General features: G+C 39.9%; 1 protein-coding gene across 2 annotated transcripts in view; it reads right to left on the bottom strand.

Moving 5' to 3' along the window:
- The window catches only part of LOC115232631 (probable ATP-dependent RNA helicase DHX58), a 146,381-nt gene that overhangs the window by 98,951 nt on the left and 20,435 nt on the right, over window positions 1-26,995 (bottom strand). The window contains exon 2 of one of the 2 annotated variants that reach the window (XM_029802626.2): window positions 8,863-8,994. The exons of the other annotated variant lie outside the window; for it this stretch is intronic. Within the exon in view, the coding sequence (XP_029658486.1) occupies window positions 8,863-8,994 (132 nt within the window). The remainder of the gene's footprint in view (window positions 1-8,862; window positions 8,995-26,995) is intronic. 2 annotated transcript variants of the gene reach the window in all.

Raw genomic sequence — 26,995 nt, 5'->3', positions numbered from 1 at the left:
GTTGCATGCCCAACATTAAAACAAATATTAGTGAACACCCCTAAAATGTGAGCAGAGGCTAGTTGGTCATGCAGAGAGTACAATGACTGCCCAGTGGGAAGACAATGTGAGACTGAGAGGGTCATATATGAGGCTATAGTGGTATCCGGCCCTAACAACCAGAATAATAGCAGCAGCAGCTCATCCAACAACATTGGCAACAACAACAGCAGTTGCGGAGGTGGTGGTAGCACCAATGCATTATGTTGTAAAGATACCAACATTGACAACTACAACCACAGCACCAATACTGGAAGTATAGCCAGAGATGACAGCCATGGCAGTAGCAGTGGGAGTACTGGTCCCACACCCAGAAATAACAACATCGATGGCAGCTCCAGCAATACCAACACTGCAGCTGGCAATGACGACTACACCAGCAACAGCAGTATCACCAGACCTATGCCCTTCAATAACAGCAGCAATGGTCACAACAGCAGCTCCAACAACAACAGTGGCAACAACAACATCAGGCCTGGAGCCAATAGAAAAAACACCAGAGGTAATAACACAACCCACACCCAAGTTCAGTGATACATTGTTTCAGCCAGAACTGCCATTAAGCAAAGCCTGAACAACCATAGGTTTTCTTTTGCTATTCCAGAAAGACATTATGTCACATCCCTAGCCAGCCACATATGGTGCCTTAAGGATGAAGATATTCCATATGAAATTAAATGGAGGCTCATAGAGCAACCAGGGTCCTATATAAACAAGAATGGATGATGCAAGCTTTGCATACAAGAGCGGACAAGGATCCTTAAAGACTCGTTTGTCCCAAGGACACTTTTAAACTCCAGGAATGACATCTATAGCCCTTATCTACATTTTAAATGTTACCTGTTGTAGAGGTGGGATTCCCTATACATTGATAAGGGCTATAAAAAATAATTGCAGACTGGAACTAACCAAAGGGTGGTGATTCATCAATTAGGACCATAAAAATTTGTTGACCAGACTGACCTAAGGGCAATAACCTGTCCTGTTTTAAGGCTTAGACACGTGGATTTTAGCGACGAAAATATTTTGACAAATTCAACTTAAATGTTGAAGTGAATCGAACGGCTTTTGTGTGTTTCTTAAATGGCTTACAAACACCTTCCACGCTGCAATTGTTTTCGTTCCAGCACACAATCTCAGATCAAATCACTTGCTATGCGAGTACATCTCCGTAATATATGTTTTGTTTATAAATTAACTGACAGTAATGGTTTTCTATCTTCAATTTGAAAAGTGGTTACATGTCTACAGACAATAGGAGTCTGACAAATTGTCTATAAGGTTAAAGGCTTAATGGATGCGAGGCCATTGGTTACTCTATGACCAACCATATAATTAACTTCTTGTAAATACATTACTGCTGTCATGTTAAGAGTGTACTTCTTTTTCATATATATGATGTACTGTCAATATATATATATATATATATATATATATATATATATGAGAGAGAGATATATCCATGGAAATTTACTCAATAAAAATACAAAGAATAAACAGATGGTGCAAACAGATTATCTTTTCACAGGAAGTTCTTTCTAAAATTTGTTTCTCTCCACATAGAAGAGTCTTGGTTTCAGTATTTAAACTGCCAAAACAACAGGACTATTTGAATTGCAGTTTTCTGAGGTTTAGAATATCTAGGGATAGATATGGAGATCTATAGTATAACATTTTTTTAGTCAAATTCCAACCCTTAAAGACAACTTGGAGCAGACATTTTATCTTTCCTTTTATCATTTCCTTGTTTCAATCATAAAATTGCAACCATGGTGGGGCTTGAAGGATTTTACTTGACCAAATTAACCCCAATATTTATTTTTTTAAACCTGGTACTTATTCCATCAGTTTTTTGGGGTTTTTTTGCTGAACAGCTAAGTTATGGAGACATAATCAAATATCAACACCAATTGACAAGTGGTGCTGGGAGGCAAACACAAACAGACTGACAGGTGTTTGTGTGTGTGTGTGTGTGCGCGCACGCTCTCCAGGAGAAGCACATTAACACTATCTTCATAGTCAGGCAACTTCAGAAGTATTTAACTAAGAATAAACCATTGTACTTGACATCAGCCGAACTGGAGAAAGCTTTCAAAAGAGTACCTCACTCTGTGATATGGTGGTCTCTGAGGAAGCTAAGAACAGACAAATGACTTGTGAATGATGTACAATAGACTGTCAGTAAGGTAAAAGTTAAGCATTAGTACAGTAATGAATTTAGAGTACAGTGATGAATGTAGTGTACAGGGCTCAGTTCTCAGTTCCTGCCTATTCATCATTGTCTTCCAGGCCATAACAAAGGAATTCAAGATCGACTGCCCATAGCAGCTATCATATGCTGATGATCTTGTTCTTATAGCACAATCTGTAACAGAACTGAACAATAAATTCCCGATGTGGAAACAAACCTGGGAGTCAAAGGACCTTAAAGCTAACTTTGTGAAGACAAGGTTCTAGTAAGCAAGAAAAAAGACAGGACTCTACCCATTTCAGGTAAACAGCTTGGCTTAATATATAGTAAAGGGATAAGCAGAAATTCCATTCAGTGTATCTAGTGCAAGTTATGGACACAAGACTTGCAGTAGAATCATGTGAAGGCTAACAGAGAAAGTAATGTTTATGTGTGGAAGTAGAACTGGAGCCATAAATTCTACAGATATATGGGAAACAGACTTTCTCAAGTACTCTGAAAGCTCTCTATAGGTAATAGACAATTTCTGTTCCCTAGGTTACCTAATTAGCAATAGTGAAGGAGGATGTTCCAAAGTGTAATAGCTAGAATAAGAATAGGGTGGAGAAAATTCAGAGAGCTTCCAAGTCTGATTGCAACCAAAAGTTTCTCTCTCTGAGTGAAAGGAAGATTTTATGATGCATGTGTATGAACAGTAATACTATATGGCAGTGAAATATGGGCCCTAAATGCAGATGACATGCAAAGACTAGAGAGGAATGAAGTTAGTATGCTCCATTGGATGTCCAGTGCCAGTGTACATATACAACACAATGCTAATGTAGTGAAAGAAAAGATGAGCAAAGAGGAATTAGATGCAGTGTGAAAGAGAGAACGCTGCACTGATATGGTCATGAGATTCATATGGAATAGAACAGTTGTATAAAGAAATGCCAATGACAAAGTGGATGGGACATGTGGAAGAAGGAGACCTAGGAAGATATGGGATGAAGTACTGAAGGCTGATCGCCAGATGCTGCGACTTATGGAAAAGATGACAAAGGACTGATATGTCAAGTGTCTTTCTGTGCTCAAGAAAACCTATCCACCACAGTAGAATTGATATCCTAAAATCATCTTGGTAAGTGCTTGCATGTGCAGGGTTCTACCCCATCTCCATACCTCATCAAACATTTCTTGCACATCTCATTTCCTAATACACTTTACTTCTCTATATGGTATTATTTAGCTAGCTACTATATTCACCCAAGAGCAGAATAAGCACATAGTACATACCCTCCCCTGGTTATCTTCCTCAGAACCACCTCCATTTATCATCATCTTCCCTACCTTCTCTTTCAACTTCCTTTATTTGCCTTCAGTCACTGCTTTCTCCTCTCTGCTACACTTCATCTTTAATACTTCTCTTATTTGCAATAACTTCTACTACCCTCACATATCTACCATAGTCCCTCCCTTCTTATATCTCTAATCATCTCTCCTCATATTCGTATGAAACTTCTCCCTCTATCGTTCACTGCCCAATCACTCAGTCCAATCCTATGCATTACTTCGCTATATTCCCCCACCCCACTATATCTTGAGAATATGTCCTGACACATCTCCACCAACATCTCTCTCTCCCCCTCTATCTTTCTCTCTAAGTCATTTTGTCTCTCCTTTTTCTAACTGGAGTATACTTGTATTTTCTTCTACAGCAAGACACCTATTTCTATTCCTCTATTATTCTTTTTAATCTTTCATCAACTGACATAAAGCTACCTCTCTCAATACTACTCATCCTCCACTCAAGGGGGGTTTTAGCTTCTTAGTTAATTGGTGACCTTGCCAGTGCTGATGCCACACAAAAAGCACCCAGGAAGGGCATCCACCTGCAGAAACCATATCAAAGCAAACAATAGAGCTTGGTAGTCCGCTATATTGTCAAACTCATCAAATCATCTCACCCATGCCAGCATGAAAAAATGTACATTAAATGATGATGATGATTATCATATATATGTATGTATGTATGTATGTACTTACTTACTAAAATATACTGACAATTTGAAAAAGAAAGAAGTGAACTTAGGCTTTTATTTACTTACAATTCAATCAGCTCTAGAAAACAATATACACACTTTAATTTATACTTATTCAGTAAGATGCAAATTTACACTATTAATATCCAGCACAAGTCCACATACTCAACAAAAGAAGTGTCAACATATTTAAACAAATGAACCAATATATTCACCTGATTAATATTGAATTCACTCATTTCTACTTTCCATTATATCTTGCAAACAACTTGCACATGCAAGTGCTACCAGTTAAAAGCTCCGTATATCGGAAGCTAGCAAGTGTATGGGGTCATCAGGAGAGAATGCGCGCCGTTTCAGGGCCTACCTCTCGACGGCATCAATGCGCACCGGCCCCCCTCACTGATATGAGGCCCCGCTTGCTAGATCAGCTGGTTATGAAGAACTCAATATACTTCTAGCCATCGCTCATCGTCTCTTTTTAACCAAATCCAGTGGCTAGCCTTCTCCACTGTAGATTGGATATCAGTCATGGTGGTATTGACTTTACGATGAGTTAGGCCTAACGATAACAACAGTCGTCTCACGCTGTGTCCTACAAACCCTCTACATCTGACTTCGATAGGAAAATGTTCCGCTTTCCAGCCTGCGTCTTCACATTCCTCAAGGTTTTCATAACGGTTTAATTTTCGAGCTCGAGCGGCGTCCATATTATCTTCGTGAGGAACTGTTAGCTCGACTATATTTACAACTTTCTTTATTTCACATCACATCAAAATATCTGGTTTTTTCGAAACTGGGATGGGAAAGAAAACCTGGCACCCAGGTAAATCTGCAGTTACCTCCCAATAGCCGTTCCACTTTTCATTTTTCTCAGGAAGTTTCTTGGTCTTCTTGAAACGGATCTGCTGACCTGGTCGCACGAAGGTAATGAACTCTCTTGATGGTACTTTTAACGATTTTTCTTCAGTGTTGTTGAGATGAATTTGGTTCTTTATAGCATTGAAGATAACCTTAAGGACCAAGTTGTGCCTCCATGTGTACCTGTTCAATGCTAATGAACAGTTGGAAAGAATATGTTTTAGTGTACCGAATTTTCCACATTTGCAGATGTCATTCTCTAAGACGTTCCATCTTACTAGATTCGTAGGTGATGGCAAAACATCATAAGATGAACGAATCAGGAAACTCAGCCAAGATGTTGTCCACTTCCACATCTCATCCCAACTTATCTTCCTCTCAATATGTTCTTCCCATCTCGTCATCTGACCTTGATGAACACATCGGATCAAATGAAGCTCTCTTCTCTCTGCTTCTCTTGTTTTGACGCTGTTGCTAACAACAGATCTGCGATCACGCGGCATCATGCTTGCAAACGGTCTGAACTGATCTGCGCCAAAACCAAATCCTTTCTGATGGTTCTGCGTTGCTCCCACCATATCTCTGTGTGTAAGAGAAGACAAGATGTTGTCAGTTTCTGCTTCTGCTTTCCACTTCCTGGCTGTTTTCACCTCTGGTGGGTTACGCCTGATTTCCATATCCTTCGATTCTCTCAGCATTATGACCATCCGTATCTTCCCCAACTTATATATTTCGACTATTGATGCTATTGGTAACTGCAACGAACCTCTTTTACGATAAAGAGCTGAGCTGTTCAACATACGAGGTAGACCTAGCCACTTTCTAATGAACACATTACATTTTTGTTCAATCTTTTCAACTCGTGACAATGCTATCTCGTATATTAAAAGTGGCCACGCAAGTCGCGGGTACAAGCCGAACTGCAAGCACCAAATTTTATATTTACCTGGTAACTTCGAAACATCAATCGCTGATAACCCAGCCTCGGCCTGTTTCATAATTTCAATCCCACGACTTCTATCTGACAATGTTCCAGCGTATACTCGTCCCAAGCTCTTGACGGGCTCTTCCTTGACTGTTGGAATGCTTTCTTCAGATATTCGAAATTTAAATTCTTTCTGCACTCCCTTAACAAATGTCAGACTACGCGACTTTTTTGCTCTAAATCGCATCCTTGACCACCTTACAAGTTCGTCTAATCTCAAAAGGGCATTCTGCATGATTTGTTTATCTGTAGCTAGAAGTGTCACGTCATCCATGAAGGCTTTCTTAGGCGATTGTACATGGGCGATTTGTTCCGAAAAATCTACACCTTTCAAAATCAACTCCATGACTAAGATAAACCACGTGACAGATATTGTACAGCCAGCAGTAATGCCAACCTCCAATCGGTGCCAATTTGTTGTAAAATTTCCAGTTGTAAACAACATTTTGAAACTTTCATAGTACATCCTCATTATTTTGATCACTTTGTCGGGAATGTGGAAGTGGTCCATGGCTGTTATTAGTAATTTGTGTGGCACTGAACCATACGCGTTAGCTAGGTCGAGCCATACCACGTTCAGACTTTTCTTGTTCAGTTTGGCATCCTGGATCGCTTTCCAAACCGAAAAACAGTGTTCAACGCATCCAGGGATCCCGGGGATTCCGGCCTTTTGAACAGATTCATCAACATATCCGTTACTCTGTAAATATGTCACTGTTCTCCTCGACAGAATTCCCATAAAGATCTTGCCTTCCACATTCAATAAGGATATCGGCCTAAACTGTTTTATGGTCTTTGCATTGGCCTCTTTCGGCAGGTATATACCTTCTGCCTTACACCAATCCTCTACTATAGTCTCCTCGCGCCACAGTTGTCGGATTAGGACGAAGAGCTTCTTTCGCAGACGATTGCAGTATTTGTAGACTTTATATGAGACGTCATCACCTCCTGGGGCACTCTTTGCTCTAGCTTTTCTTACGAAGTCATTCACCTCTCTCTCCCTGATGTCCTCAATCTGGAATTCGATATCAGGTCCTGAGAGATGATTTAGCCCATGTAGAGGTGGCAGCGGCTGATTACAGTGCGGATCGCTGTAGGTTTCCTTGATATGAGCATCCAATTCTTCTTTAGTGCACGATAAAGTACCACTCTTCGGTTCAGTGAACAGCTTCTTAGTAAACCCGTACAGGTCCTTCAGAAACTGCCCCCGAGTCCTTTTACTTTCTTTTCGACGCTCATATCGGCGGATATGTCGTTGCACATAACGACATTTCCTCTTCAAATCGTTATACAGCAACGCAAGGCCAGGTTTCTCATCTAGTGCAGCACATTTCCATCGCTTTCTTAAGTCGGACTTTTCCTTCCTCAACTGCTGCATTTTTCTGATCCTCCTGCTTGGTCCACACTTTCCTCTCTCTAGTCGGATATTCTCTTTTATTCCAAATAAATCTCTTCCTATATCGTATATTGAGCTTGATAATTTTCCCAGTTTCTCCACTGTAGAGCCTGTCATTTTATAAAGAGTCCGACAAACCTTGTTTTCAAACTCTTTATATTTCACTTTCTCATTAGCAGCAGGCCACAAAACCCTCGGTTTCCTCTGAGTATTATCCGATGCACCAGTTTCATGACTTGTAGTTTCTTCACGTGAAGAGTTCTCTGCTGTAGCATTTATCGATCCGTTGTGGTTTGAGTCCGGGGATGATTTGCCACGTGTTTTACGATCTGACTATCCACACTGCTCTGTCCTCTTCTCACAAATTTAAATGCACAAAGTCAGATGAAACAGTTCAATTCAATTCAAATTCTATGGTTATTTTAAGTAATCAAACAGCTGTATCTGAGAACTATAAAATACATCAGAAGGCCTTTCTACAATCTACATGATTACATAAAATTACAACACTTAAACAACAAGCTTCTTTCAATTTTCATCTAGTAAATCTACACAAAGGACTTTGATCAGCCTGGGACTGTAGAAGACGCTTGTCTAAGGTGCCATACAGTGAGCCTGAATCTGGAACCACGTGGTTGAAAGTAAACTTCTAACCACACAACCATGCCTGCACCTATTGAGTTGTCTTTTTTTCTTATTGTACATGCCTTTTTGTAAGCAGTTTTGAAAAACTATATAAAGTATTGTAGGTATTTGTCTATTCTCATATTCCATTGTGTCATACATGCAGTGCTGGATTAACCATTAAGCAAAATAAGCATGTGCTTAGGGTATCAATGGTAGGTGTTCGCCACAGAAATGGTAAATGGTTTATGACACAAAAGAAATCCCTTTAAACTTGCTAAAATTATATTTGGGATGCCTTATCTCTACTAAGTACAGAAGCAGACATTTTACATAAAAATAATTTTGAGGATCTGATAAAAGATTTTGCAATTAAAAAAGATAAGAGGAAACTTTTCAAATATAAATAAATGGAAGTATACAAAAATAAACATTATTTCCCATTTTACTGTTAGTTTTGTTTCATTTTGAAAAATAAAAATTTATTTTATGGTTTATTATTGTTTACATTTCAAATTATATATGGAGGCACCAAAATCTTTTGAGTACTCAGGGCCTCTATGGGTCTTAATCCAGCCCTGCATACATCAACATTTAAGACTTGAAATTTATATTACAGAATTTCTGAAACGTGAAACTCATGTACCAGTAATACATATTGCACAACCAATCCTTTGATATACTAATAGTCTAACAACCAAGTGAAATTCTTTAAATGAAATGGATTATGTATTTTTATGATTACCTGCTTCTTTAAGTGCCTCATTGTATATATCCCATTTGTTTTCAGTATCACTCTGTATTAATGCATCATACATTACTTGAAATCCCTCTTCAGATGACTTTTTATGGGCTTTAAAGATTGAACCAGCTTTGGCTTTGAAAGAAAGAAAATTAAACAATTTATGAAAGTCAAAATTACAAATAAAGTATTGATATTAAATATTCCAAAAGGAAATACTGCATTCAAATCAGTGTGTAGTACATGTATCATTGTTATAATCGGAATATGCACAATATCGACTGTACTTCCTCCCTGTCACCCTATAGCCACCTCATCACCAACTGTCTTTCCTTTTCTTTTACCATTCCACCACATTATCTCTGCAGCACATCCCTTTCAACTCTTCCAATATGACCCACCATTTCTGATGTCCTTCACACATGCACACACACACACGCGCGTATGCGTTAGAGTCTTGATTAAAACTGAAGCTAAAAGTTTGTTTCTTTTCTCAAGTTTCACTCTCATAGAACATTGCTCCATTAATTCATACACTGTATATTTCACAATCTTCAGATTAAACTGTTATAGCTGAGTGTTATTGGAGGTGAGTGTTTGTCTGTGTTTATATATATATATATATATATATATATATATATATATATATATATATATATTCATTTAATTCATGCCATCCAAAACACAACACACAAGAGAATAATATCCCCAGCTTGGCCAAAAGGATTTGCATGATATTATCCAGTACAAATATCCATGACATAGAACCTCAAGGATTGAATCATATACATTTTGACAGAAACTAGCCACCATCTTTAATTGATAAGAGAATATAAAAGGCCAAGAAATTCAAAATCCAGGAACAAAACAAAGAAATATATTGTAATTGAAAGTCCTACCATATAATTCTACCAACAATCCTCAAAAGAATGACATCGTATTCCCAAATATACCAACACTGAAAAAAAAAACCCAGTCTAAACCAAATCCTCTAAACATATACCATCACAGAGAACAAAAGACATCCCAAATCAAAGAAAAAAAACTAACAACGGCCAAACTTCACACAATAACAATAGGATCAGCAACAAAACAAATACAGAAGACCCAACTGTGGTGTACATTTTAAACCTTTGCCTATCCTGTGTATCACATCTGATACACAGGACATATTTCCCCAGCATCCATGCATCAAATAAATGACACATATTCCCAATGTTTTTTCAACCACCAAAATAAATTGGGACTTATGAAAGGAAATCTTTATATAATTCAGGACATATGAAAGATAGTCTGAAAACAAGCATGGATGGACATTTAAAAAAAAATTAAGAAAATACTTTTGGACAAAGGATTAATCTGACACAAGGATCACAGGTTCATTTTAAACAAGGGCAACTCTTCACACTAAAAAATAACTTTACCTCTGCATCTGAAAACCTAACTTATGCAATTACATGCTCAGCATGTGAAGAACATTACAACAGAACAAATAGGAGACAATGAATAACTACATAGATTGAGACAATGTATAACAATGTATAACTAGATGGGTAACAAACTAAAATACAGGAATACAAATAGAACTTAGTGAACATATAGATACATGTGCATGTAAGAGACAACTAAATTTTATGATTTTCCCTCTTACATTAATTAATCTAGCAATTACACAACATATCAACAAAGAAACAATCTTCATAACCAACGACTAATTACTTCTAAACACCTGTAGGATAAAAAGAGAGACAACTACTTTCAATTCTATTGCAACATTTGCCAAAGCCACCACTACTATTAATTCTCTGAGTTAGTGTAACAACCACAACAACAACACTACTTCCCCCACTAATAACCACTCTTGCTGCAGTTGTTACAGCAGCCACTCCTGCTATTACTATGATGAAGCAACAATCAGAGTGGAAAGGAAATTTCAGCACCATGTGACTTTTGTATCAAAAACATGAACTTTTAAAACTGATATCAACGAAAGAGTTATTTTATTTAATTTATATCAATATGTTCTCCTTTTTATTTCAGCATGACTAAATCATCTTAAAAAAGCAAAAAACAAAATACTTTGAGAACTTTTATAGATGGATAAAAGAATATGCTGCTGGTTTCAATTGCATAAAAGATGATTTAGTCATGCTGAAATAAATTATATATAAGAAATTATCTCTAAATATATAATAGGCAGTTTGTCTGTCTGTGTGCCTGTCAGGTTGTACCCTCACGCTGACCATGGCTTTCAGCCGATTCTGATGAAACTTGACACACACATAGCCCAATGTCATAATTCAAAACTAACGCAGCGAAAATTTTGAAAAGTTACCCCAGTTCTGAAAAAAATCGATAAATTTGACATGGGGTCCAGAATCTAAGCTTATCATATGCAACACATTTTCCATTGTAGTTTTTGCAACCTGCAATCGATTTTCACCAAACTCATGGTGAAGCTTAATGTTACCCTAAGGAACTTAATTCTGACGTTAGTTTTCCATGCAATACCTTACCCCTCTCTCTCTCAGAAAAAAAATCGATAAATTCATGCCATTTTGGGAAATCGCGTTCAAATTCAAGATGACATATTTTCGACAATATCTTTAACAAATTGGCAGGAATTTTTTTTGAAATTCACAGCGAGCATCATGTCTGCCCCAATGAGCTATATGGCCCTTTTGATTCCAATAGGATACGTTATTACTGGAAAAAAATCGGTTAATTACATCATATGTGGCACACATAGCAAACCGATTTTTCTGCGATATTTTTTGAAAGTTCACATAGATTTTCCCTACTTCATGCATGCAAGGGAATGGTGCCTTGAATGCCTTAATGCCTTTTAGGCTTCATTTTACGAAATAACGGTTCAAAGGATAAAAAGGTAAAGAGCATTGCTTATCGACAAAGTTACTTACATCACCGGGCTATGCTGCTAGTATATATATATAATAAAGGTTGGGGAGTGGCTGAGAGGTAAGTAGCTTGCTTAACAACTACATAGTTCTGGGTTCAGTCCCACTGCGTGGCATCTTGGACAAATGTCTTCTACTATAGTCTCGGGTCAACAAAAGCCTTGTGAGTGTATTTGGTAGACGGAAACTGAAATTTAGGTTTGGAGATGATGTACAGGTATTTTATATTAGAAGAAATGAGGTACTCAGAAATTCGGATGGTTTTATATTTACAGATATTTATTTGTATATTTCATGTTTTTATCTTTTCAGGTACATAACACTGCTGTCCCTCATCCCAGGGTCTCAGAGGCCCACACCTCCCACACCCTCAGGGTGGGCACCCTCAACGTTGGCACATTGAAAGGTAGGTCTGGCGAGATAGTCGAGATGCTTGAACGGAGACGTGTTGATGTATGTTGTATGCAAGAAATAAGGTGGAGAGGAGGATCTGCTAGGGTCCTCACAGGCAAGGAACACAGGTACAAGATTTTCTGGGCAGGGAACACTGACGGGGTTGGTGGCGTGGGTATACTTATCGCTGAGAAATGGATAGATAGAGTAATTGAGTAAGTGACAGAATACTTAAGATTAGAATAGTGCTTCATAATAGATTAGCAACCATTATATCGGCCTATGCCCCTCAGCCAGGGCTACCCGATGGACAGAAAGACAGTTTCTATGACACCCTACTGCAGACCACCTCATCGACGAACGACAGGGACCTTCTCTTTGTGGCTGGTGATTTCAATGGGCATGTTGGACGACATGCTGGGGGCTTCCATGGCGTACATGGAGGCTACGGTTATGGTTCCCGCAACGAGGAGGGAACCAGGCTGCTGGAGTTCTGCGATGCGAAAAGTCTTATGGTCTGCAACACTAACTTCAGGAAACCAACAAGCCACCTGGTCACCTACCGATCGGGCCGGCATACTAGCCAAATCGACTACATCCTTGCCAGAAAAAGGGAAAGATGGCTGCTTATAAATGCCAAAACCTTCCCAGGCGAAGAATGCACCCCACAACATAGACTGGTAGTTAGTGACTTTAGGATCAGGACTAAGAGGGCGACTAGAAGACGACCAACATGGAGAAGAAGGGTCTGGAAGCTTAAAGCCCCTGCGAATGGACAGAGATTTAGAGATATGTTACTTGAAGCCTTTGACGAAGTGGAAGGGGGTATAGCTACACATGGGGTAGAAGACAACTGGACGTTTCTGAGGGACAACCTGCTGAAAGCCGCTGACCAGATCTGTGGCTGGTGCAAAGTCCCCTTAAGACCCAAAATAACGTGGTGGTGGAACAATATTGTTGACAGGGCTATTAGACAAAAGAAACAGGCTTGGAAGGCCTGGAAGAACGGTGGTAGCAGGGAAGGGTATCAGACTGCCAGAAGGGAAGCTAGGAGACAGGTCTATCTAGCCAGAGGGGAAGCAGATAAGAGAAAATTTGCCAATGTCCTGCGCCGTGAGGATGAAAGACTTGAGGTATTTCGTGTTGCAAGACAGTGTGTGAGAGAGAATCGTGATGTGGTAGGAGAGAAATGTGTTCGCATGGAGGATGGTTCACTTGCGCTAAATGAGGATGCAAAGAGAGAAGCTTGGAGACGCCACTATGAAAGGTTACTGAATGAGGAAAATGAATGGGATAAAGAGAGTCTGCCGAATGTTGACCCAACAGAGGGACCAGCTATCCGAGTTGATAGTTCCGTGGTAGCTAAGGCAATTAGAAGCATGAAGACAGGGAAAGCCCCAGGCCCATCAGGAATTACTGCAGAGATGCTCAAAATATCTGGCAGTGTCGGCTATAACCTAGTCACCCGTATAGTCAACCAGGTGATACACGAAGGAGTCATACCCAATGACTGGTGCAGCAGCATACTAGTCAACTGCTACAAAGGTAAAGGTGATGCCCTAGATACAAATAATTACAGAGGTATCAAGCTGTTGGATCAAGTAATGAAGGTTACGGAGAGGGTCATAGCCCAACTAATTAGAGAGAAAGTTAGTTTAGATGAGATGCAGTTTGGGTTCGTGCCAGGGAAAAGTACCACTGATGCTATATTCCTGGTAAGGCAGCTGCAGGAGAAATACCTAGCCAAAGATAAGCCCCTGTACCTGGCTTTCGTTGACATGGAGAAAGCTTTTGATAGGGTCCCCCGATCCCTTATCTGGTGGTCAATGAGGAAACTAGGGATAGATGAATGGCTGGTGAGGACTGTGCAAGCCATGTACAGAGATGCCGTAAGTAAGGTTAGGGTTGGCAACATGTACACAGAAGAATTCAAAGTAGAGGTTGGGGTCCACCAGGGTTCAGTACTCAGCCCCCTCCTATTTATCATAGTACTCCAGGCAATTACGGAGGAATTCAAGACAGGCTGTCCCTGGGAGCTCCTCTACGCTGACGACCTTGCTCTTATTGCTGAGTCACTATCAGAACTGGAGGAGAAGTTCCAGGTGTGGAAGGAGGGTTTAGAATCGAGGGGCCTTAGAGTCAACCTAGCTAAAACCAAAGTACTAATAAGTAGAAAGGTAGACAATCCACAAATATCTTCAGGAAGATGGCCCTGCTCGATCTGTAGAAAAGGTGTAGGTAGAAACTCTATAAGATGTACCCAGTGTAAGCTATGGACACATAAGAGGTGCAGCAATGTCAAAGGTAGGCTAACTGGGAAGATAGTTTTTGTATGTGGCAGATGCTCGGGAGCATTAACCTCCGAAAATCTGCAGAAAACAACTTCCGTCACTTTCCAGGGGAAAAAACTAGAAGTAGTTGATAGCTTCCGTTATCTAGGTGACCAAGTCAGTAGTGGGGGTGGGTGCGCTGAAAGTGTAACTGCTAGAATAAGAATAGCCTGGGCAAAGTTTAGGGAGCTCTTACCTCTGCTGGTGACTAAAGGCCTCTCGCTCAGAGTAAAAGGCAGACTGTATGATGCGTGTGTACGAACAGCCATGCTACATGGCAGCGAAACATGGGCCGTGACCGCTGAGGACATGCGTAAGCTCGTGAGGAATGAAGCCAGTATGCTCCGATGGATGTGTAATGTCAGTGTACATACTCGACAGAGCGTTAGCACCTTGAGAGAAATGTTGTACCTAAGAAGCATCAGTTGTGGTGTGCAAGAGAGACGATTGCGCTGGTATGGTCATGTGGCGAGAATGGATGAAGATAGGTGTGTGAGAAAGTGCCAATCCCTAGCAGTTGAGGGAACCCGTGGAAGAGGTAGACCCAGGAAAACCTGGGACGAGGTGGTGAAGCACGACCTTCGAACTTTAGGCCTCACTGAGGAAATGACCAGAGACCGAGACCTTTGGAAATATTCTGTACGTGAGAAGACCAGGCAGGACAAGTGAGCCCAGCCCACTTATGAATGCCTTTCCTCCCTTGGACACAAAGACCGGTTGAGGCAAGCGAAGTCGATATAGAACCTCATCCGATGACAGACACCCATGCCAACCCCCCATGCTTGCGAAGACATGTTGGGGCAAGCGAAATCGAAATCGAAACCGAATTGAACCAGCCAGGATCCCTGGCCTGGTGGTACGTAAAAAGCACTATCCGACTCGTGGCCGTCGCACGTAAAATACTCCAATGCGACCGTACGACAGGCACCCATGCCAACCCCCTTTGCTTGTGAAGACATGTTGGGGCAAGCGAAATCGAAATCGAATTGAACCAGCCAGGATCCCTGGTCTGGTGGTATGTAAAAAGCACTATCCGACTCGTGGCCGTGGCACGTAAAATACTCCAATGCGACCGTACGACAGGCACCCATGCCAACCCCCTTTGCTTGTGAGGACATGTTGGGGCAAGCGAAATCGAAATCGAATTGAACCAGCCAGGATCCCTGGTCTGGTGGTACGTAAAAAGCACTATCCGACTCGTGGCCGATGCCAGCACTGCCTCGACTGGCTTCCGTGCTGGTGACACATAAAATACACCAATCTGACCGTGGCCGTTGCCAGCCCCGCCTGGCACCTGTGCAGGTGGCACGTAAAAAGCACCCACTACACTCACGGAGTGGTTGGCGTTAGGAAGGGCATCCAGCTGTAGAAACATTGCCAGATTAGACTGGAGCCTGGTGCAGCCTTCTGGCTTCCCAGAACCCCGGTCGAACCATCCAACCCATGCTAGCATGGAGAACGGACGTTAAACGACGATGATGATATAACTTAGATCATGTATTAGCGCTTTCTCCCATTCTAGTGGGGTTTTCAAATCGAACTAAGCTCCTGTGTAAAAAGTTTTGACCATTTTATAGTGTTATTGAATGTGTAGTGGTGGGGAGGGATATAAGACAGTACAAGAGGTTGATGGATGAGCAGAAAGTGAGAGAGAGAGAGAGCATGTGTGTGTGCCCGTGTGTGTGTGTTTTTGTATTTGAAAGAGGTGTTAAAGAAAAAGAGGAGAAGGGAGAGAGAAGAAGAAAACATTTTTTTTGTTGTTCTGGTGGACAGGATATTTACTCCAAGGAGGGGGGTCTAAGATCTTGGGGAAAAAAGAACTTAGGTTTTGACCATTTCATAGTGTTATTGAGTGTAGTAGCGGGAAGGGACATAAGAAGGTAGACCATAAATTATATTTCTTTTTTATCATTGTGAGAGAGAGTGTGTGTGTGTTTAATGAGGGATGGTTAAATGGTTTTGGGGTTTTAGAGAAGAATTCTTTTTATTATTGTTTTGTGGAGGTGTGTGTCTGGGGGGGGGGGTGTCTGTGAGTTTGGAGAAGGGAAGAAATGAGAAGAGAAAAAAAAGGAAGGAAGAAGAAATAATTGTGTTGATATTTATACCACTATATATATATATATATATATATATACTAAATATATCACCGTGACCGACCAGGCTATCAGATGTTGTTACACATCGCTGGTCACAATGCGCTTCGCATTGTTTTAGCCTTCAAATGACGCCACCTAGCTGGCTAAGCGAGTAGGCCAACTAAATGTATATATATATATATATATATATATATATATATGTATATAAGGGTAGGTACAATAAATTCAGGGTGAATACTTGATAAGTGTAAGCACCTGTATATGCCAGCTAGTAGCACAGGTGAGAGGATATATGTATCAAATGAAATAAAAAACAGAACACAAAGGATGTCGCAGTGCACATGTTTCGAGCTTTATAAAACAACTTATTCTTACATCAATGTATAATCGACTTAACAGATAGTTTAAAAGCCTTCTTCAGCCGCATGCAATTGCTACACCAAAGACTTGTATCACATTATAAAAGGTCCAAAAAAGAACATTTGGTATTATTTATAATGGTAGGTAAATTGAGTATCACTGAGAAAGTATGTTTGTAAATCTTCATAATCAAATAGGTGTACAGGGTATTATTGATATTGAGTGAGAAAACGGTATGGGCGGATTTTTGGAGTCCAATAATACCCTGTACACCTATTTGATTATGAAGATTTACAAACATACTTTCTCAGTGATACTCAATTTACCTACCATTATAAATAATACCAAATGTTCTTTCTCAAACCTTTCATAATGTGATACAAGTCTTTGGTGTAGCAATTGCATGCGGCTGAAGAGGGCTTTAAACTATCTGTTATGTCGATTATACATTGATGTAAGAATAAGTTGTTTTATAAAGCTCGAAACATGTGTACCGCGACATCCTTTGTGTTCTGTTTTTTATTTCATTTGATACATACATATGTATATATGTATGTATGTGTGTGTATATCTTTGCGTGTCTGTGTCTGTCCCCCAATATCGCTTGACAACCGATGGTGGTGTGTTTACGTCCCCATAACTTAGCAGTTTGGCAAAAAAGTACTAGGCTTACAAAGAATAAGTCCTGAGGTCAATTTGATCGACTAAAGGCAGTGCTCCAGCATGGCCACAGTCAAATGACTGAAACAAGTAAATGAGTAAAAAGAGTATATATATAATGTGACTGACCAGACTATCAGATATTGTTACACACTGCTGGTCATAAAGTGCTTTTTGTATTGTTTTAGCCTTCAAATGATGCCATCCCGCTGGCTAGGCAAGAAGGCCAACAATCACCCTTGATCCAAGGGGCCTGGAGCAACACATGAAATGAAGTATTTTGCTCAAGAACACATCACCCAGTCAGAGAATCAAACCCACAATCTAGTGATCATGAGTGCAACAGCCTAACCACTAGGCCATGTACCTTCATATATATATATATATATATATATATATATATATATATATGCATATACACACACTTTTATTCTTTCATTCTTTTATTAGTTTCACCATGAAGGCTGGAGTCATGCTTGAACACTGCCAATGCAATTAGTACTATTTCAACAGTACTTAACTTTTGGTGAACAAAGAAATTGAAGAAAAGCAACTACGCTCAGTTGCATTTCTTGCCATGATGTTGATTCATCAAAAATCGCAGCTAGTAAGTTATCTGAATCTTGAATCTCTTCCATGTAGATTCAGAACTTTCTTTGGCAAGATATTAAAGAGTTGTGGGTCTTTGAACTTTAGGCCATTGATAAGGAGGGTGGGATCTTCAGGACTATGCAGTGATGATTGGTATTGCTCCAAAACTAAAATTTGGCAAGAGCCCTTCAGTGATTTTCCATCTATAGATTACCATTGTTCATCTTTATTTTCTTAACGTGATCATCTTTTTTTTTTCCTTCAGTCTGTCTTACAGCCCAGACACATTCTTATGTCGCCTCTTCTATCTTTTCTCTTGTCAAAGACAATATTCCTCCAGTGTTCGCTACCTTACCTCGTCTGGTCTACTGGCACTCCATGTTTGTTTTCATTTGGTTTATTGTGACTCCAGTGTCTTGTTTTTGTTACCAAATTTGACCCTCTGCAAATCCCAAATTTTATTTTGGTTTGTGGAAACAACTGCCTTTCGAAGCCTCGTATTGTGGTTAATTACTCAAAAATAGGAGTAGATGGACAGCTGACAATTGATGAAGGGTCGTTCGTTATGTTACTTGTCTCATTTTCCATTTGGTTCTCTCGTTGATCACATACCCAAGTTGAGTCTAAGGCTATGTGGAAAGATGAATGGAGACATAACATTGCCATCACTAGTGATCACTCCAAACACCATGATGCTCACTGGATGTTTGATTTTTATCACTCTCGGTACATGTTTTGCGGACACTGCTAGCCAAAGGTTGTTCTGTGTGTTCCCCATTTATTTCTATTGGAGCTTCTGGCAGGAATGCCATGCTGTACAGCATGTCATTGCCAAATTTCTGGCAGAGTGAATGGTGTCAACAGGTTGCTATTCTCACAGATGGTGCCCAACTGAACCTACTATACTGTGTAGTCAACAAAATCAAAAAACAATGTGCATGCATTGTGTGTGTGTGTGTGTGTGTGTGTGTGTGTGTGTGTGTGTATGTGAAGGCAAATGGTTAAATGGTCAGGATTTTGTACTCATTGTGTTCTTGAGCAAAGTACTTTATTTTAGGTTACTCTTCGATCATTTCTTCATCACACATTTGGCACATGGTGTACCTGTGTAGGTAATGTCAATTTCATGGAAGGTATGAGCTTATGTGAACAAAAACATTTGATCACTATAGATAATTCATCTGTGCGGTTGTTCAACAAGAAATTGCCGTAGCCACATACATCGTCTAACGACGAGAGAGTTCGTTGTGTGCATAATGAACAAGTACAGTGAAGAATTCCAGGTAGCGGTATTTCTATTATTATGCCTTCCTATTATTATGCCATAATTTCTGGAATCCACTGAAATCACACCATTTCTCATTTTCATCATCATCATTGTTTAACGTCCGTTTTCCAATCTAGCATGGGTTGGACAGTTCGACCAGGGTCTGGGAAGCCAGGAGGCTGCACCAGGCTCCAGTCTGATCTGGCAGTGTTTCTACAGCTGGATGCCCTTCCTAACACCAACCACTCCATGAGTATAGTGGGTGTGTTTTACATGCCACTGGCACAGGGGCCAGAGGTGGCTGGCAAATGGCCACGATTGGTTGGTGCTTTTTACGTATCACTGGCACGGGCACCAGTCAAGGCGGCGCTGGCATCGGCCACATTCGGATAGTGCTTTTTACGTGCCACCGGCACGGGTATCACAACTACAATTTCCATTTGATTTTTATTTTGATGTTGATGTACGAGAGACCCTCGTCGCCAGTAGGGGAAGAAGCTTTCTAAACTTTGCCCAGGGTATTCTTATTCTAGTAGTAACACTCTCTGAGCATCCATCCCCACTACTAACTTGGTCACCAAGGTAGTGGAAACTATCAACTACTTCTAGTTTCTCCCTCTGGAGTGTGATGGAATCTGTTTTACAGAGTTTCTGTGGTGTCTTTTGCCTCTGTGCATCTGCTGCACACGAAAGCTATTTTCTCGTTTAATTTTTCTTTGATGTTGCTGCACCTCTTATGTGTCCATAGCTTACACTGGGTACAGCTTATGGAGTTTCTACCTACACCTTTTCTACAGATCGAGCAGGGCCATCTACCTAAGGAGGTATGTGATGAGTTCACCTTCCTACTTACTAGAACTTTGGTCTTTGCTACATTGACTCTAAGGCCTTTTGATTCTAAACCTAGCTTCCACACACGAAATTTCTTTTCTAGTTCTGGTAGTGATTCTGCTATGAGGGCCAGGTCATCAGCATAGAGGAGCTCCCAGGAGCAACCTGCCTTGAATTCCTCTGTTATTGCTTGGATGACTATGATGAATAAAAGGGGACTGAGGGCTGAACTACTTCTACCTGGAATTCTTCACTATACTCATTGCCAATTCTAACCTTATTAACAGCCTCTCTCTATAAATGGCCTGTACAGCCCTTATTTACCATTCGTCAATCTCCAGTTTCCACATCGCCCACCAGATAAGGGATAGGGGGACCCAGTCAAAGGCTTTCTCTATGTCAACAAAAGCTAAGTATATGGGTTTATCTTTAGCTAGGTATTTCTCCTGCAGTTGTCGAACCAGGAATATGGCATCAGTGGTACTTCTACTTGGCACAAAACAGAACTGCATCTCATCTAAGCAGACTCTCTCCCTGATGAGATGGGCTATGACCCTCATGGTGGTATCGCTATCTAAAATGTATACAAGCTATCTGTAAATAAATTTTTAAAATACATAACTGGCTAATTTGTATTAATTTCTAAAAATTTTTTTAAAATTAAATGATTTTACCCTTTAGTAATTTTCATTGAGTTTGTGGTCTTTAGAAAACCAAGGGATCTGGATTTTTGCATCCATTTCCACTGGATTTCAGTGTGGAGAGTGAAGACTATAAAAGCAAAAGCTATAGGTATTTGCTCTTCCTCTGATTAAGGTATAAAAAATTTTTAAACACCATATCCAAATTAAAGCTAATTTATTATCTTCTGTCTTTGTATACATGTTTCTGTGTTTAATGCACTACCATGCATTAAAATCTTTCTTCTAGATTTGAAAGCCCTACTAATGCTAACTACAACTTTTTGTTTTTCTTCTCTTTCATAGTTAAATGCTATAATATAATTTTCTAAAAGAAATAATAGTCAGAAATTGATTTCACACACTCTGCTCTTTTCCTTCTTTCTGCCTTCCCCTGTATTTTTATTCATTGCTAGTGTTCATTTGTATAAATCTAAGCAGCGACAAGGAAGTAACTGAAATTTAGAGCCTGTCCTATCTCTGTGGGATGATTATACAAAACTAAAAGTTATACAAATGCAAAACTGCATTTAACATGTTCACCCACTTTCAGAAATGCATCAGTTTATATATGCATAATGAAGTTTTAGAAATAACCCGAATCACGTTAGTTATCCTAGCCCATTATCATCTATAAAATGAAGTTTAGATGAATAGACCAGTCGTTACGTGTCACAAAATGTTTAAGGCATTTAAAAAAACTTTGATTTAAAAAGAAAAAATCTTTCGATTAGTGATAAAGAACTAAATGCCTAATGTCTCTAAAGTATTTGTTATGGATTAGTTCTATTACCTATAAAACTGCTATATAATTTACAATAATACAAGGACTGTAATAATAGGAAAGAAATGGACAATATCTCTACAAGGATTTCTTTTTTTTTTTTTAATCTAAATCTGTTATCCATTAACCAAGGTTCAGTCTTTGCCCCCTCCTATTTATCATAGTCCTCCAGGCAATGATAGAGGAATTCAAGACAGGATGCCTCTATGCTGATGACCTTGCTCTAATTGCTGAGTCACTGTCAAGACTAGAGAAGACGTTTCAGGTGTGGAAACAAGGATTAGAATAAAAGGGCCTTAGAGTCAACCTAGCTAAAACTAAAGTCCTAATAAGTAGGAAGGCTGACAAACCACAAATCCCTTCAGGTAGATGGCCCTGCTTGATCTGTAGAAAAGGTGTAGGTAGAAACTCTATAAGATGTACCCAGTGTAAGCTATGGACACATAAGAGGTGCAGCAATATCAAAGGAAGGCTAACTGGGAAGATAGGTTTTGTATGTGGCAGATGCTCAGGAGCAATAAACACTGAAAATGCGCAGAGAACAACTTCGACCACATTCCAGGGAGAAAAACTAGAAGTAGTTCATAGCCTCCATTACCTAGGTAACCAATTCAGTAGTGGGGGAGGGTGCGCTGAAAGTGTAGCTCCTAAAATAAGAATTGCCTGGGGAAAGTTCAGAGAGCTCTTACCTCTGCTGGTGACAAAGGGCCTCTCGCTCAAAGTAAAAAGTAAACTGTATGACATGTATACAAACAGCCATACTACATGGCAGTGAAACATGGGCCATGACTGCTAAAGACATGCGTAAGCTTGAAAGGAATGAAGTTAGAGTGCTCTGCTGGATGTGTAATGTCAGTGTACATACTCGACAGAGTGTAAGTACCTGGTCGAAAACCATGCTGGGTATCACTCAGCAAGTCATTTTCTTCAAGGAATGCAATTAGTTTCTTTCTGACTATCCACTCCATGACTTTGCTGATGTGTGAAGTCAGAGAGATAGGCCTATAGTTTTTGGCATCTGCTCTACTTCCCCCTTTATGTATTGGGCATATTATTCCCTCCTTCAGCTTGCTTGGCAGTTTGCCATTTGTAAGAAAGCTCTGGAAGAGAATCTTGAGGAGTTTTGCCAGGGCATGCTTACACGCTTTGAGGAGGATGGCTGGGAAACCATCTGGACCAGCAGCTGAGTTTGTGTCCACTTCATCTATGGCTAGTAGGACATCTTTTTCGCTAATGTCAATACATTCTATTGTAACCGCCTCACTGGTTATATGTGAGGCAGCAAAGAAGTCCACTAGTTCGTTCACTTGTCTGTTTTCCAATGGGGTGGTAAAGACACTTTTAAACTGGTCATTCAGTATCTCACTGATCTTAGTTGGACTGTCTGTGAGGGAACCATCCTTTTGGAGGAGGGGTCCTATCTTGTAGTGTACTCAGACTGTTTCTTTCGCGTAATGAAAGAAGGCCTTTGGGTTTGATTTAATGTTTTTTATAACCCAGGCTTCTTTGTCTGCTTTCTCCCTCACATAGGATTGTTGCAGCCTTTTTTCGATTTCCATCAGTGTTGTTTTTAGGCGGGACATTTCGCTACTTTTGGGATGTTGGTGAGTCGATTTGCAACCTTCGTCCATCGTCTCATGAGGATCTTCCTGTCTCTTGGAATCTTGCTCCTATTTGTTTTGGCCATGTGCTCTGGGACATATTTCTGGCATATGGCTTGCACAGAAGACATGAAACATTCTAGTTTCATGTCAATGTCTGGTGTGGAGAGACATTTCAGCCAGTCCTCTCTGAGGATCTCTTTTTGGATCGATTTCCAATCTGCTTTGTGGAAGTTCAGATTTGAGAGATTTCGGGTGCTTCCTTTAGGCTGTATGTCTCTGGTTACTTTCGGCCCAAACATAGACAGCTCTATTATGTTGTGATCCGAGACTAATGTTGGTGTCACTTTCACATCATGAATGATGTCCATATTGTTCGTGAAGCAGAGATCCAGAATGATATTCGACCTAGTTGGTTTGAGTACAACTTGCTCCATGAATAAGGCATTGGTGAGGTTGAGCAGGGATTCCACCTGTACTTGCTTGCAATGATTCATTCTGAGAGTATGAGACATTCGGGCCATTTGACGTTGGGGAAGTTGAAATCATCCATAAGAAATATGGTCACGTGGTGTTCCAGATTCATGAGGATTTCTTTAATTCTTGTGAGGCAGTCTTCAAACTTGCCTATGTGGTTTGGAGCATCCAGTGGGCAATATGTATTGCATATGACTATATTATGTTGTCTTATGTATACAATTAAAGTGTCACATACCGAATTTGAGTATGTCAGTAAGACCTGGGGTGTGAGGTCATCCCGGATGTATACAGCAACTCCACCGTGGCTCGTTTTCCTTCTGTCTGTTCGCAACCCCTATTAACTCAAATAGAACAGTTAGATTTTGCTATAACACACATTTTCCACTGAACTCAGCCAGAGTATTTTCGTGACAAGTTGGACACTAGTTTGACAGTTGAGCTCTCATTGGCTGCATGCAAATGAGTTCATAACTGGGGTGCAGAACTCTCGTGGCAAAAATATTTTTTTAGTCCTTCACTAAGGCAATATATATATATATATATATATATATATATATAAATATATATGTATGTATGTATGTATATTTATATATATGTAGTGGATCTTGCATGCATGAAGTGGATTCGATCCACCATAGCCAAATTTAAATTAATACCTCAACAGAACTTCCCTTGAGCACATCCCTTATGCCATTGAATGCCTTCCATCCGGCCCTTACTCTCTGTGAGATCTCCTTTTTGATATCCCGGCACATATTTACTTCCTGTCCCAGGTAGACATATTCTCTCACCTCCTCTATTTCATCACTGCCGATCACCATTCGACCTGTTGGTACATTGTCTGACCGCATGAACTTTATTTTCATGCGGTTCATCTTGAGACCTGCTGCAGAACTTTTGATGCCGAGCTCAGTCAGCATGGTCTGAAGCTGATCTATGTTTTCAGTGATGAGTACGATGTCGTCAGCGAAACGGAGGTGAGTGAGGAGCTCGCCATTGATGTTGACACTACCTTGCCATTTGATGCCTCTGATGATCTGTTCGAGACATGCAGTGATAAGTTTTGGGGAGATTGTATCTCCTTGCTTCACTCCCTTCTCGACCGGCACTCGTATGGGTGATGACAGTAGAGTTATGTCGGTGGTGCATCCGGAATTTGCCTCTCTGAGCAGCTGCACATATTGCGCTTCGATTCCTTGCCTCTGCAGCGAGTTCAGCACTGCGTTATATATATATATATATATAAGTAAGGAATATATATATATATATATATATATATTATATATATATATATATATATATAATATATATATATATATATATATATATATATAAATATATATGTATGTATGTATATTTATATATATGTAGTGGATCTTGCATGCATGAAGTGGATTCGATCCACCATAGCCAAATTTAAATTAATACCTCAACAGAACTTCCTTGAGCACATCCCTTATGCCATTGAATGCCTTCCATCCGGCCCTTACTCTCTGTGAGATCTCCTTTTTGATATCCCGGCACATATTTACTTCCTGTCCCAGGTAGACATATTCTCTCACCTCCTCTATTTCATCACTGCCGATCACCATTCGACCTGTTGGTACATTGTCTGACCGCATGAACTTTATTTTCATGCGGTTCATCTTGAGACCTGCTGCAGAACTTTTGATGCCGAGCTCAGTCAGCATGGTCTGAAGCTGATCTATGTTTTCAGTGATGAGTACGATGTCGTCAGCGAAACGGAGGTGAGTGAGGAGCTCGCCATTGATGTTGACACTACCTTGCCATTTGATGCCTCTGATGATCTGTTCGAGACATGCAGTGATAAGTTTTGGGGAGATTGTATCTCCTTGCTTCACTCCCTTCTCGACCGGCACTCGTATGGGTGATGACAGTAGAGTTATGTCGGTGGTGCATCCGAATTTGCCTCTCTGAGCAGCTGCACATATTGCGCTTCGATTCCTTGCCTCTGCAGCGAGTTCAGCACTGCGTTATATATATATATATATAAGTAAGGAATATATATATATATATATATATATATATATATATATATATATATATGTTATAAACCCAAACTCGAATATCAAAGTTTAAAAGGTTTTAATCGACTAAAAATACAGCAATATACAATACAATACAAAGATTGCTAAAATTGTAAGCAAAACCAAACTTCAACGCAATAACATTTTTATGCAGCGAGTTGCTACGTTCTCAACTGACTAAAATCAATGCTGAACATGTCGTCTGCAAACAGAACAGAAATCTGTGCAGTCGCACTGCAGGCATATAACAGCAATCGAGACAATCAAAATCACATGATCAAAATTAAAATCACAACATTTTCCCCCCTAAAGAAAAAAAAAGAACAATTAACCAACAAAATGCAAAATACAAACATATCCATGAGTCAATCACAATGACGTAATAGTGAGGCCTTTCATAAGCATAACACGTCATCAATCATAAATTTAACCTATCAGGAACTTTTTTTGTTCCGGATGAATGCCAGTGTAAAATAGTTTGAGGTTCTGGTTCTTGAACTGATGTAGGTAGGACAGAATCGATCATGGTATCTGAAAAACCACTACGGTGTTCATGCACTTGAGTAGGATCAGTGTCAGCAACATTAGTTTGACCCTTACTTAACTCAATCGTTTTGCCAGTAGGGGCTAAATCTCTAATGGACACAGTACTTTCACGTCCATCTGGGTACAGTACTCTCCCGTGGTTAGGGTTAATTTGTACCAATTGGGCTTCATCTACTAACGGATCATACTTATTGCATACATGTCGTTTAACAAACACTTTGTCAGGTTCTTGCATTAACCAAGTAGGAACGGAAACACCACACATAGAACGTCTGGGAAATTTAAAGAATCTCTCATGCGGGATCTCATTAGTTGCCATGCATAATAATGAACGTTGCAAATGTAAAACTTCTGGAACCACGACTTCCCATTTAGAAACTGTTAAATTTCTGCTACGTAAGGCCAATTTAATGGAATTCCATATTACTCCATTATACTGTTGTGAGTTCAATTTAGGGTCAGTTGATTGCGACCTACTTTTGGGATAAACCGATTGTTCTGTCGGATTCACGAAGGAGTAATGAGCTTTTAGGGGACCTTTGGCCTTGTGC

This window comes from Octopus sinensis, linkage group LG2 (genome assembly GCF_006345805.1).
Source record: "Octopus sinensis linkage group LG2, ASM634580v1, whole genome shotgun sequence".
Taxonomy (NCBI): Eukaryota; Metazoa; Mollusca; class Cephalopoda; order Octopoda; family Octopodidae; genus Octopus; species Octopus sinensis.
Note: the sequence above shows the minus strand (reverse complement) of the source record. Positions and strands in the feature narration are given on the sequence as shown.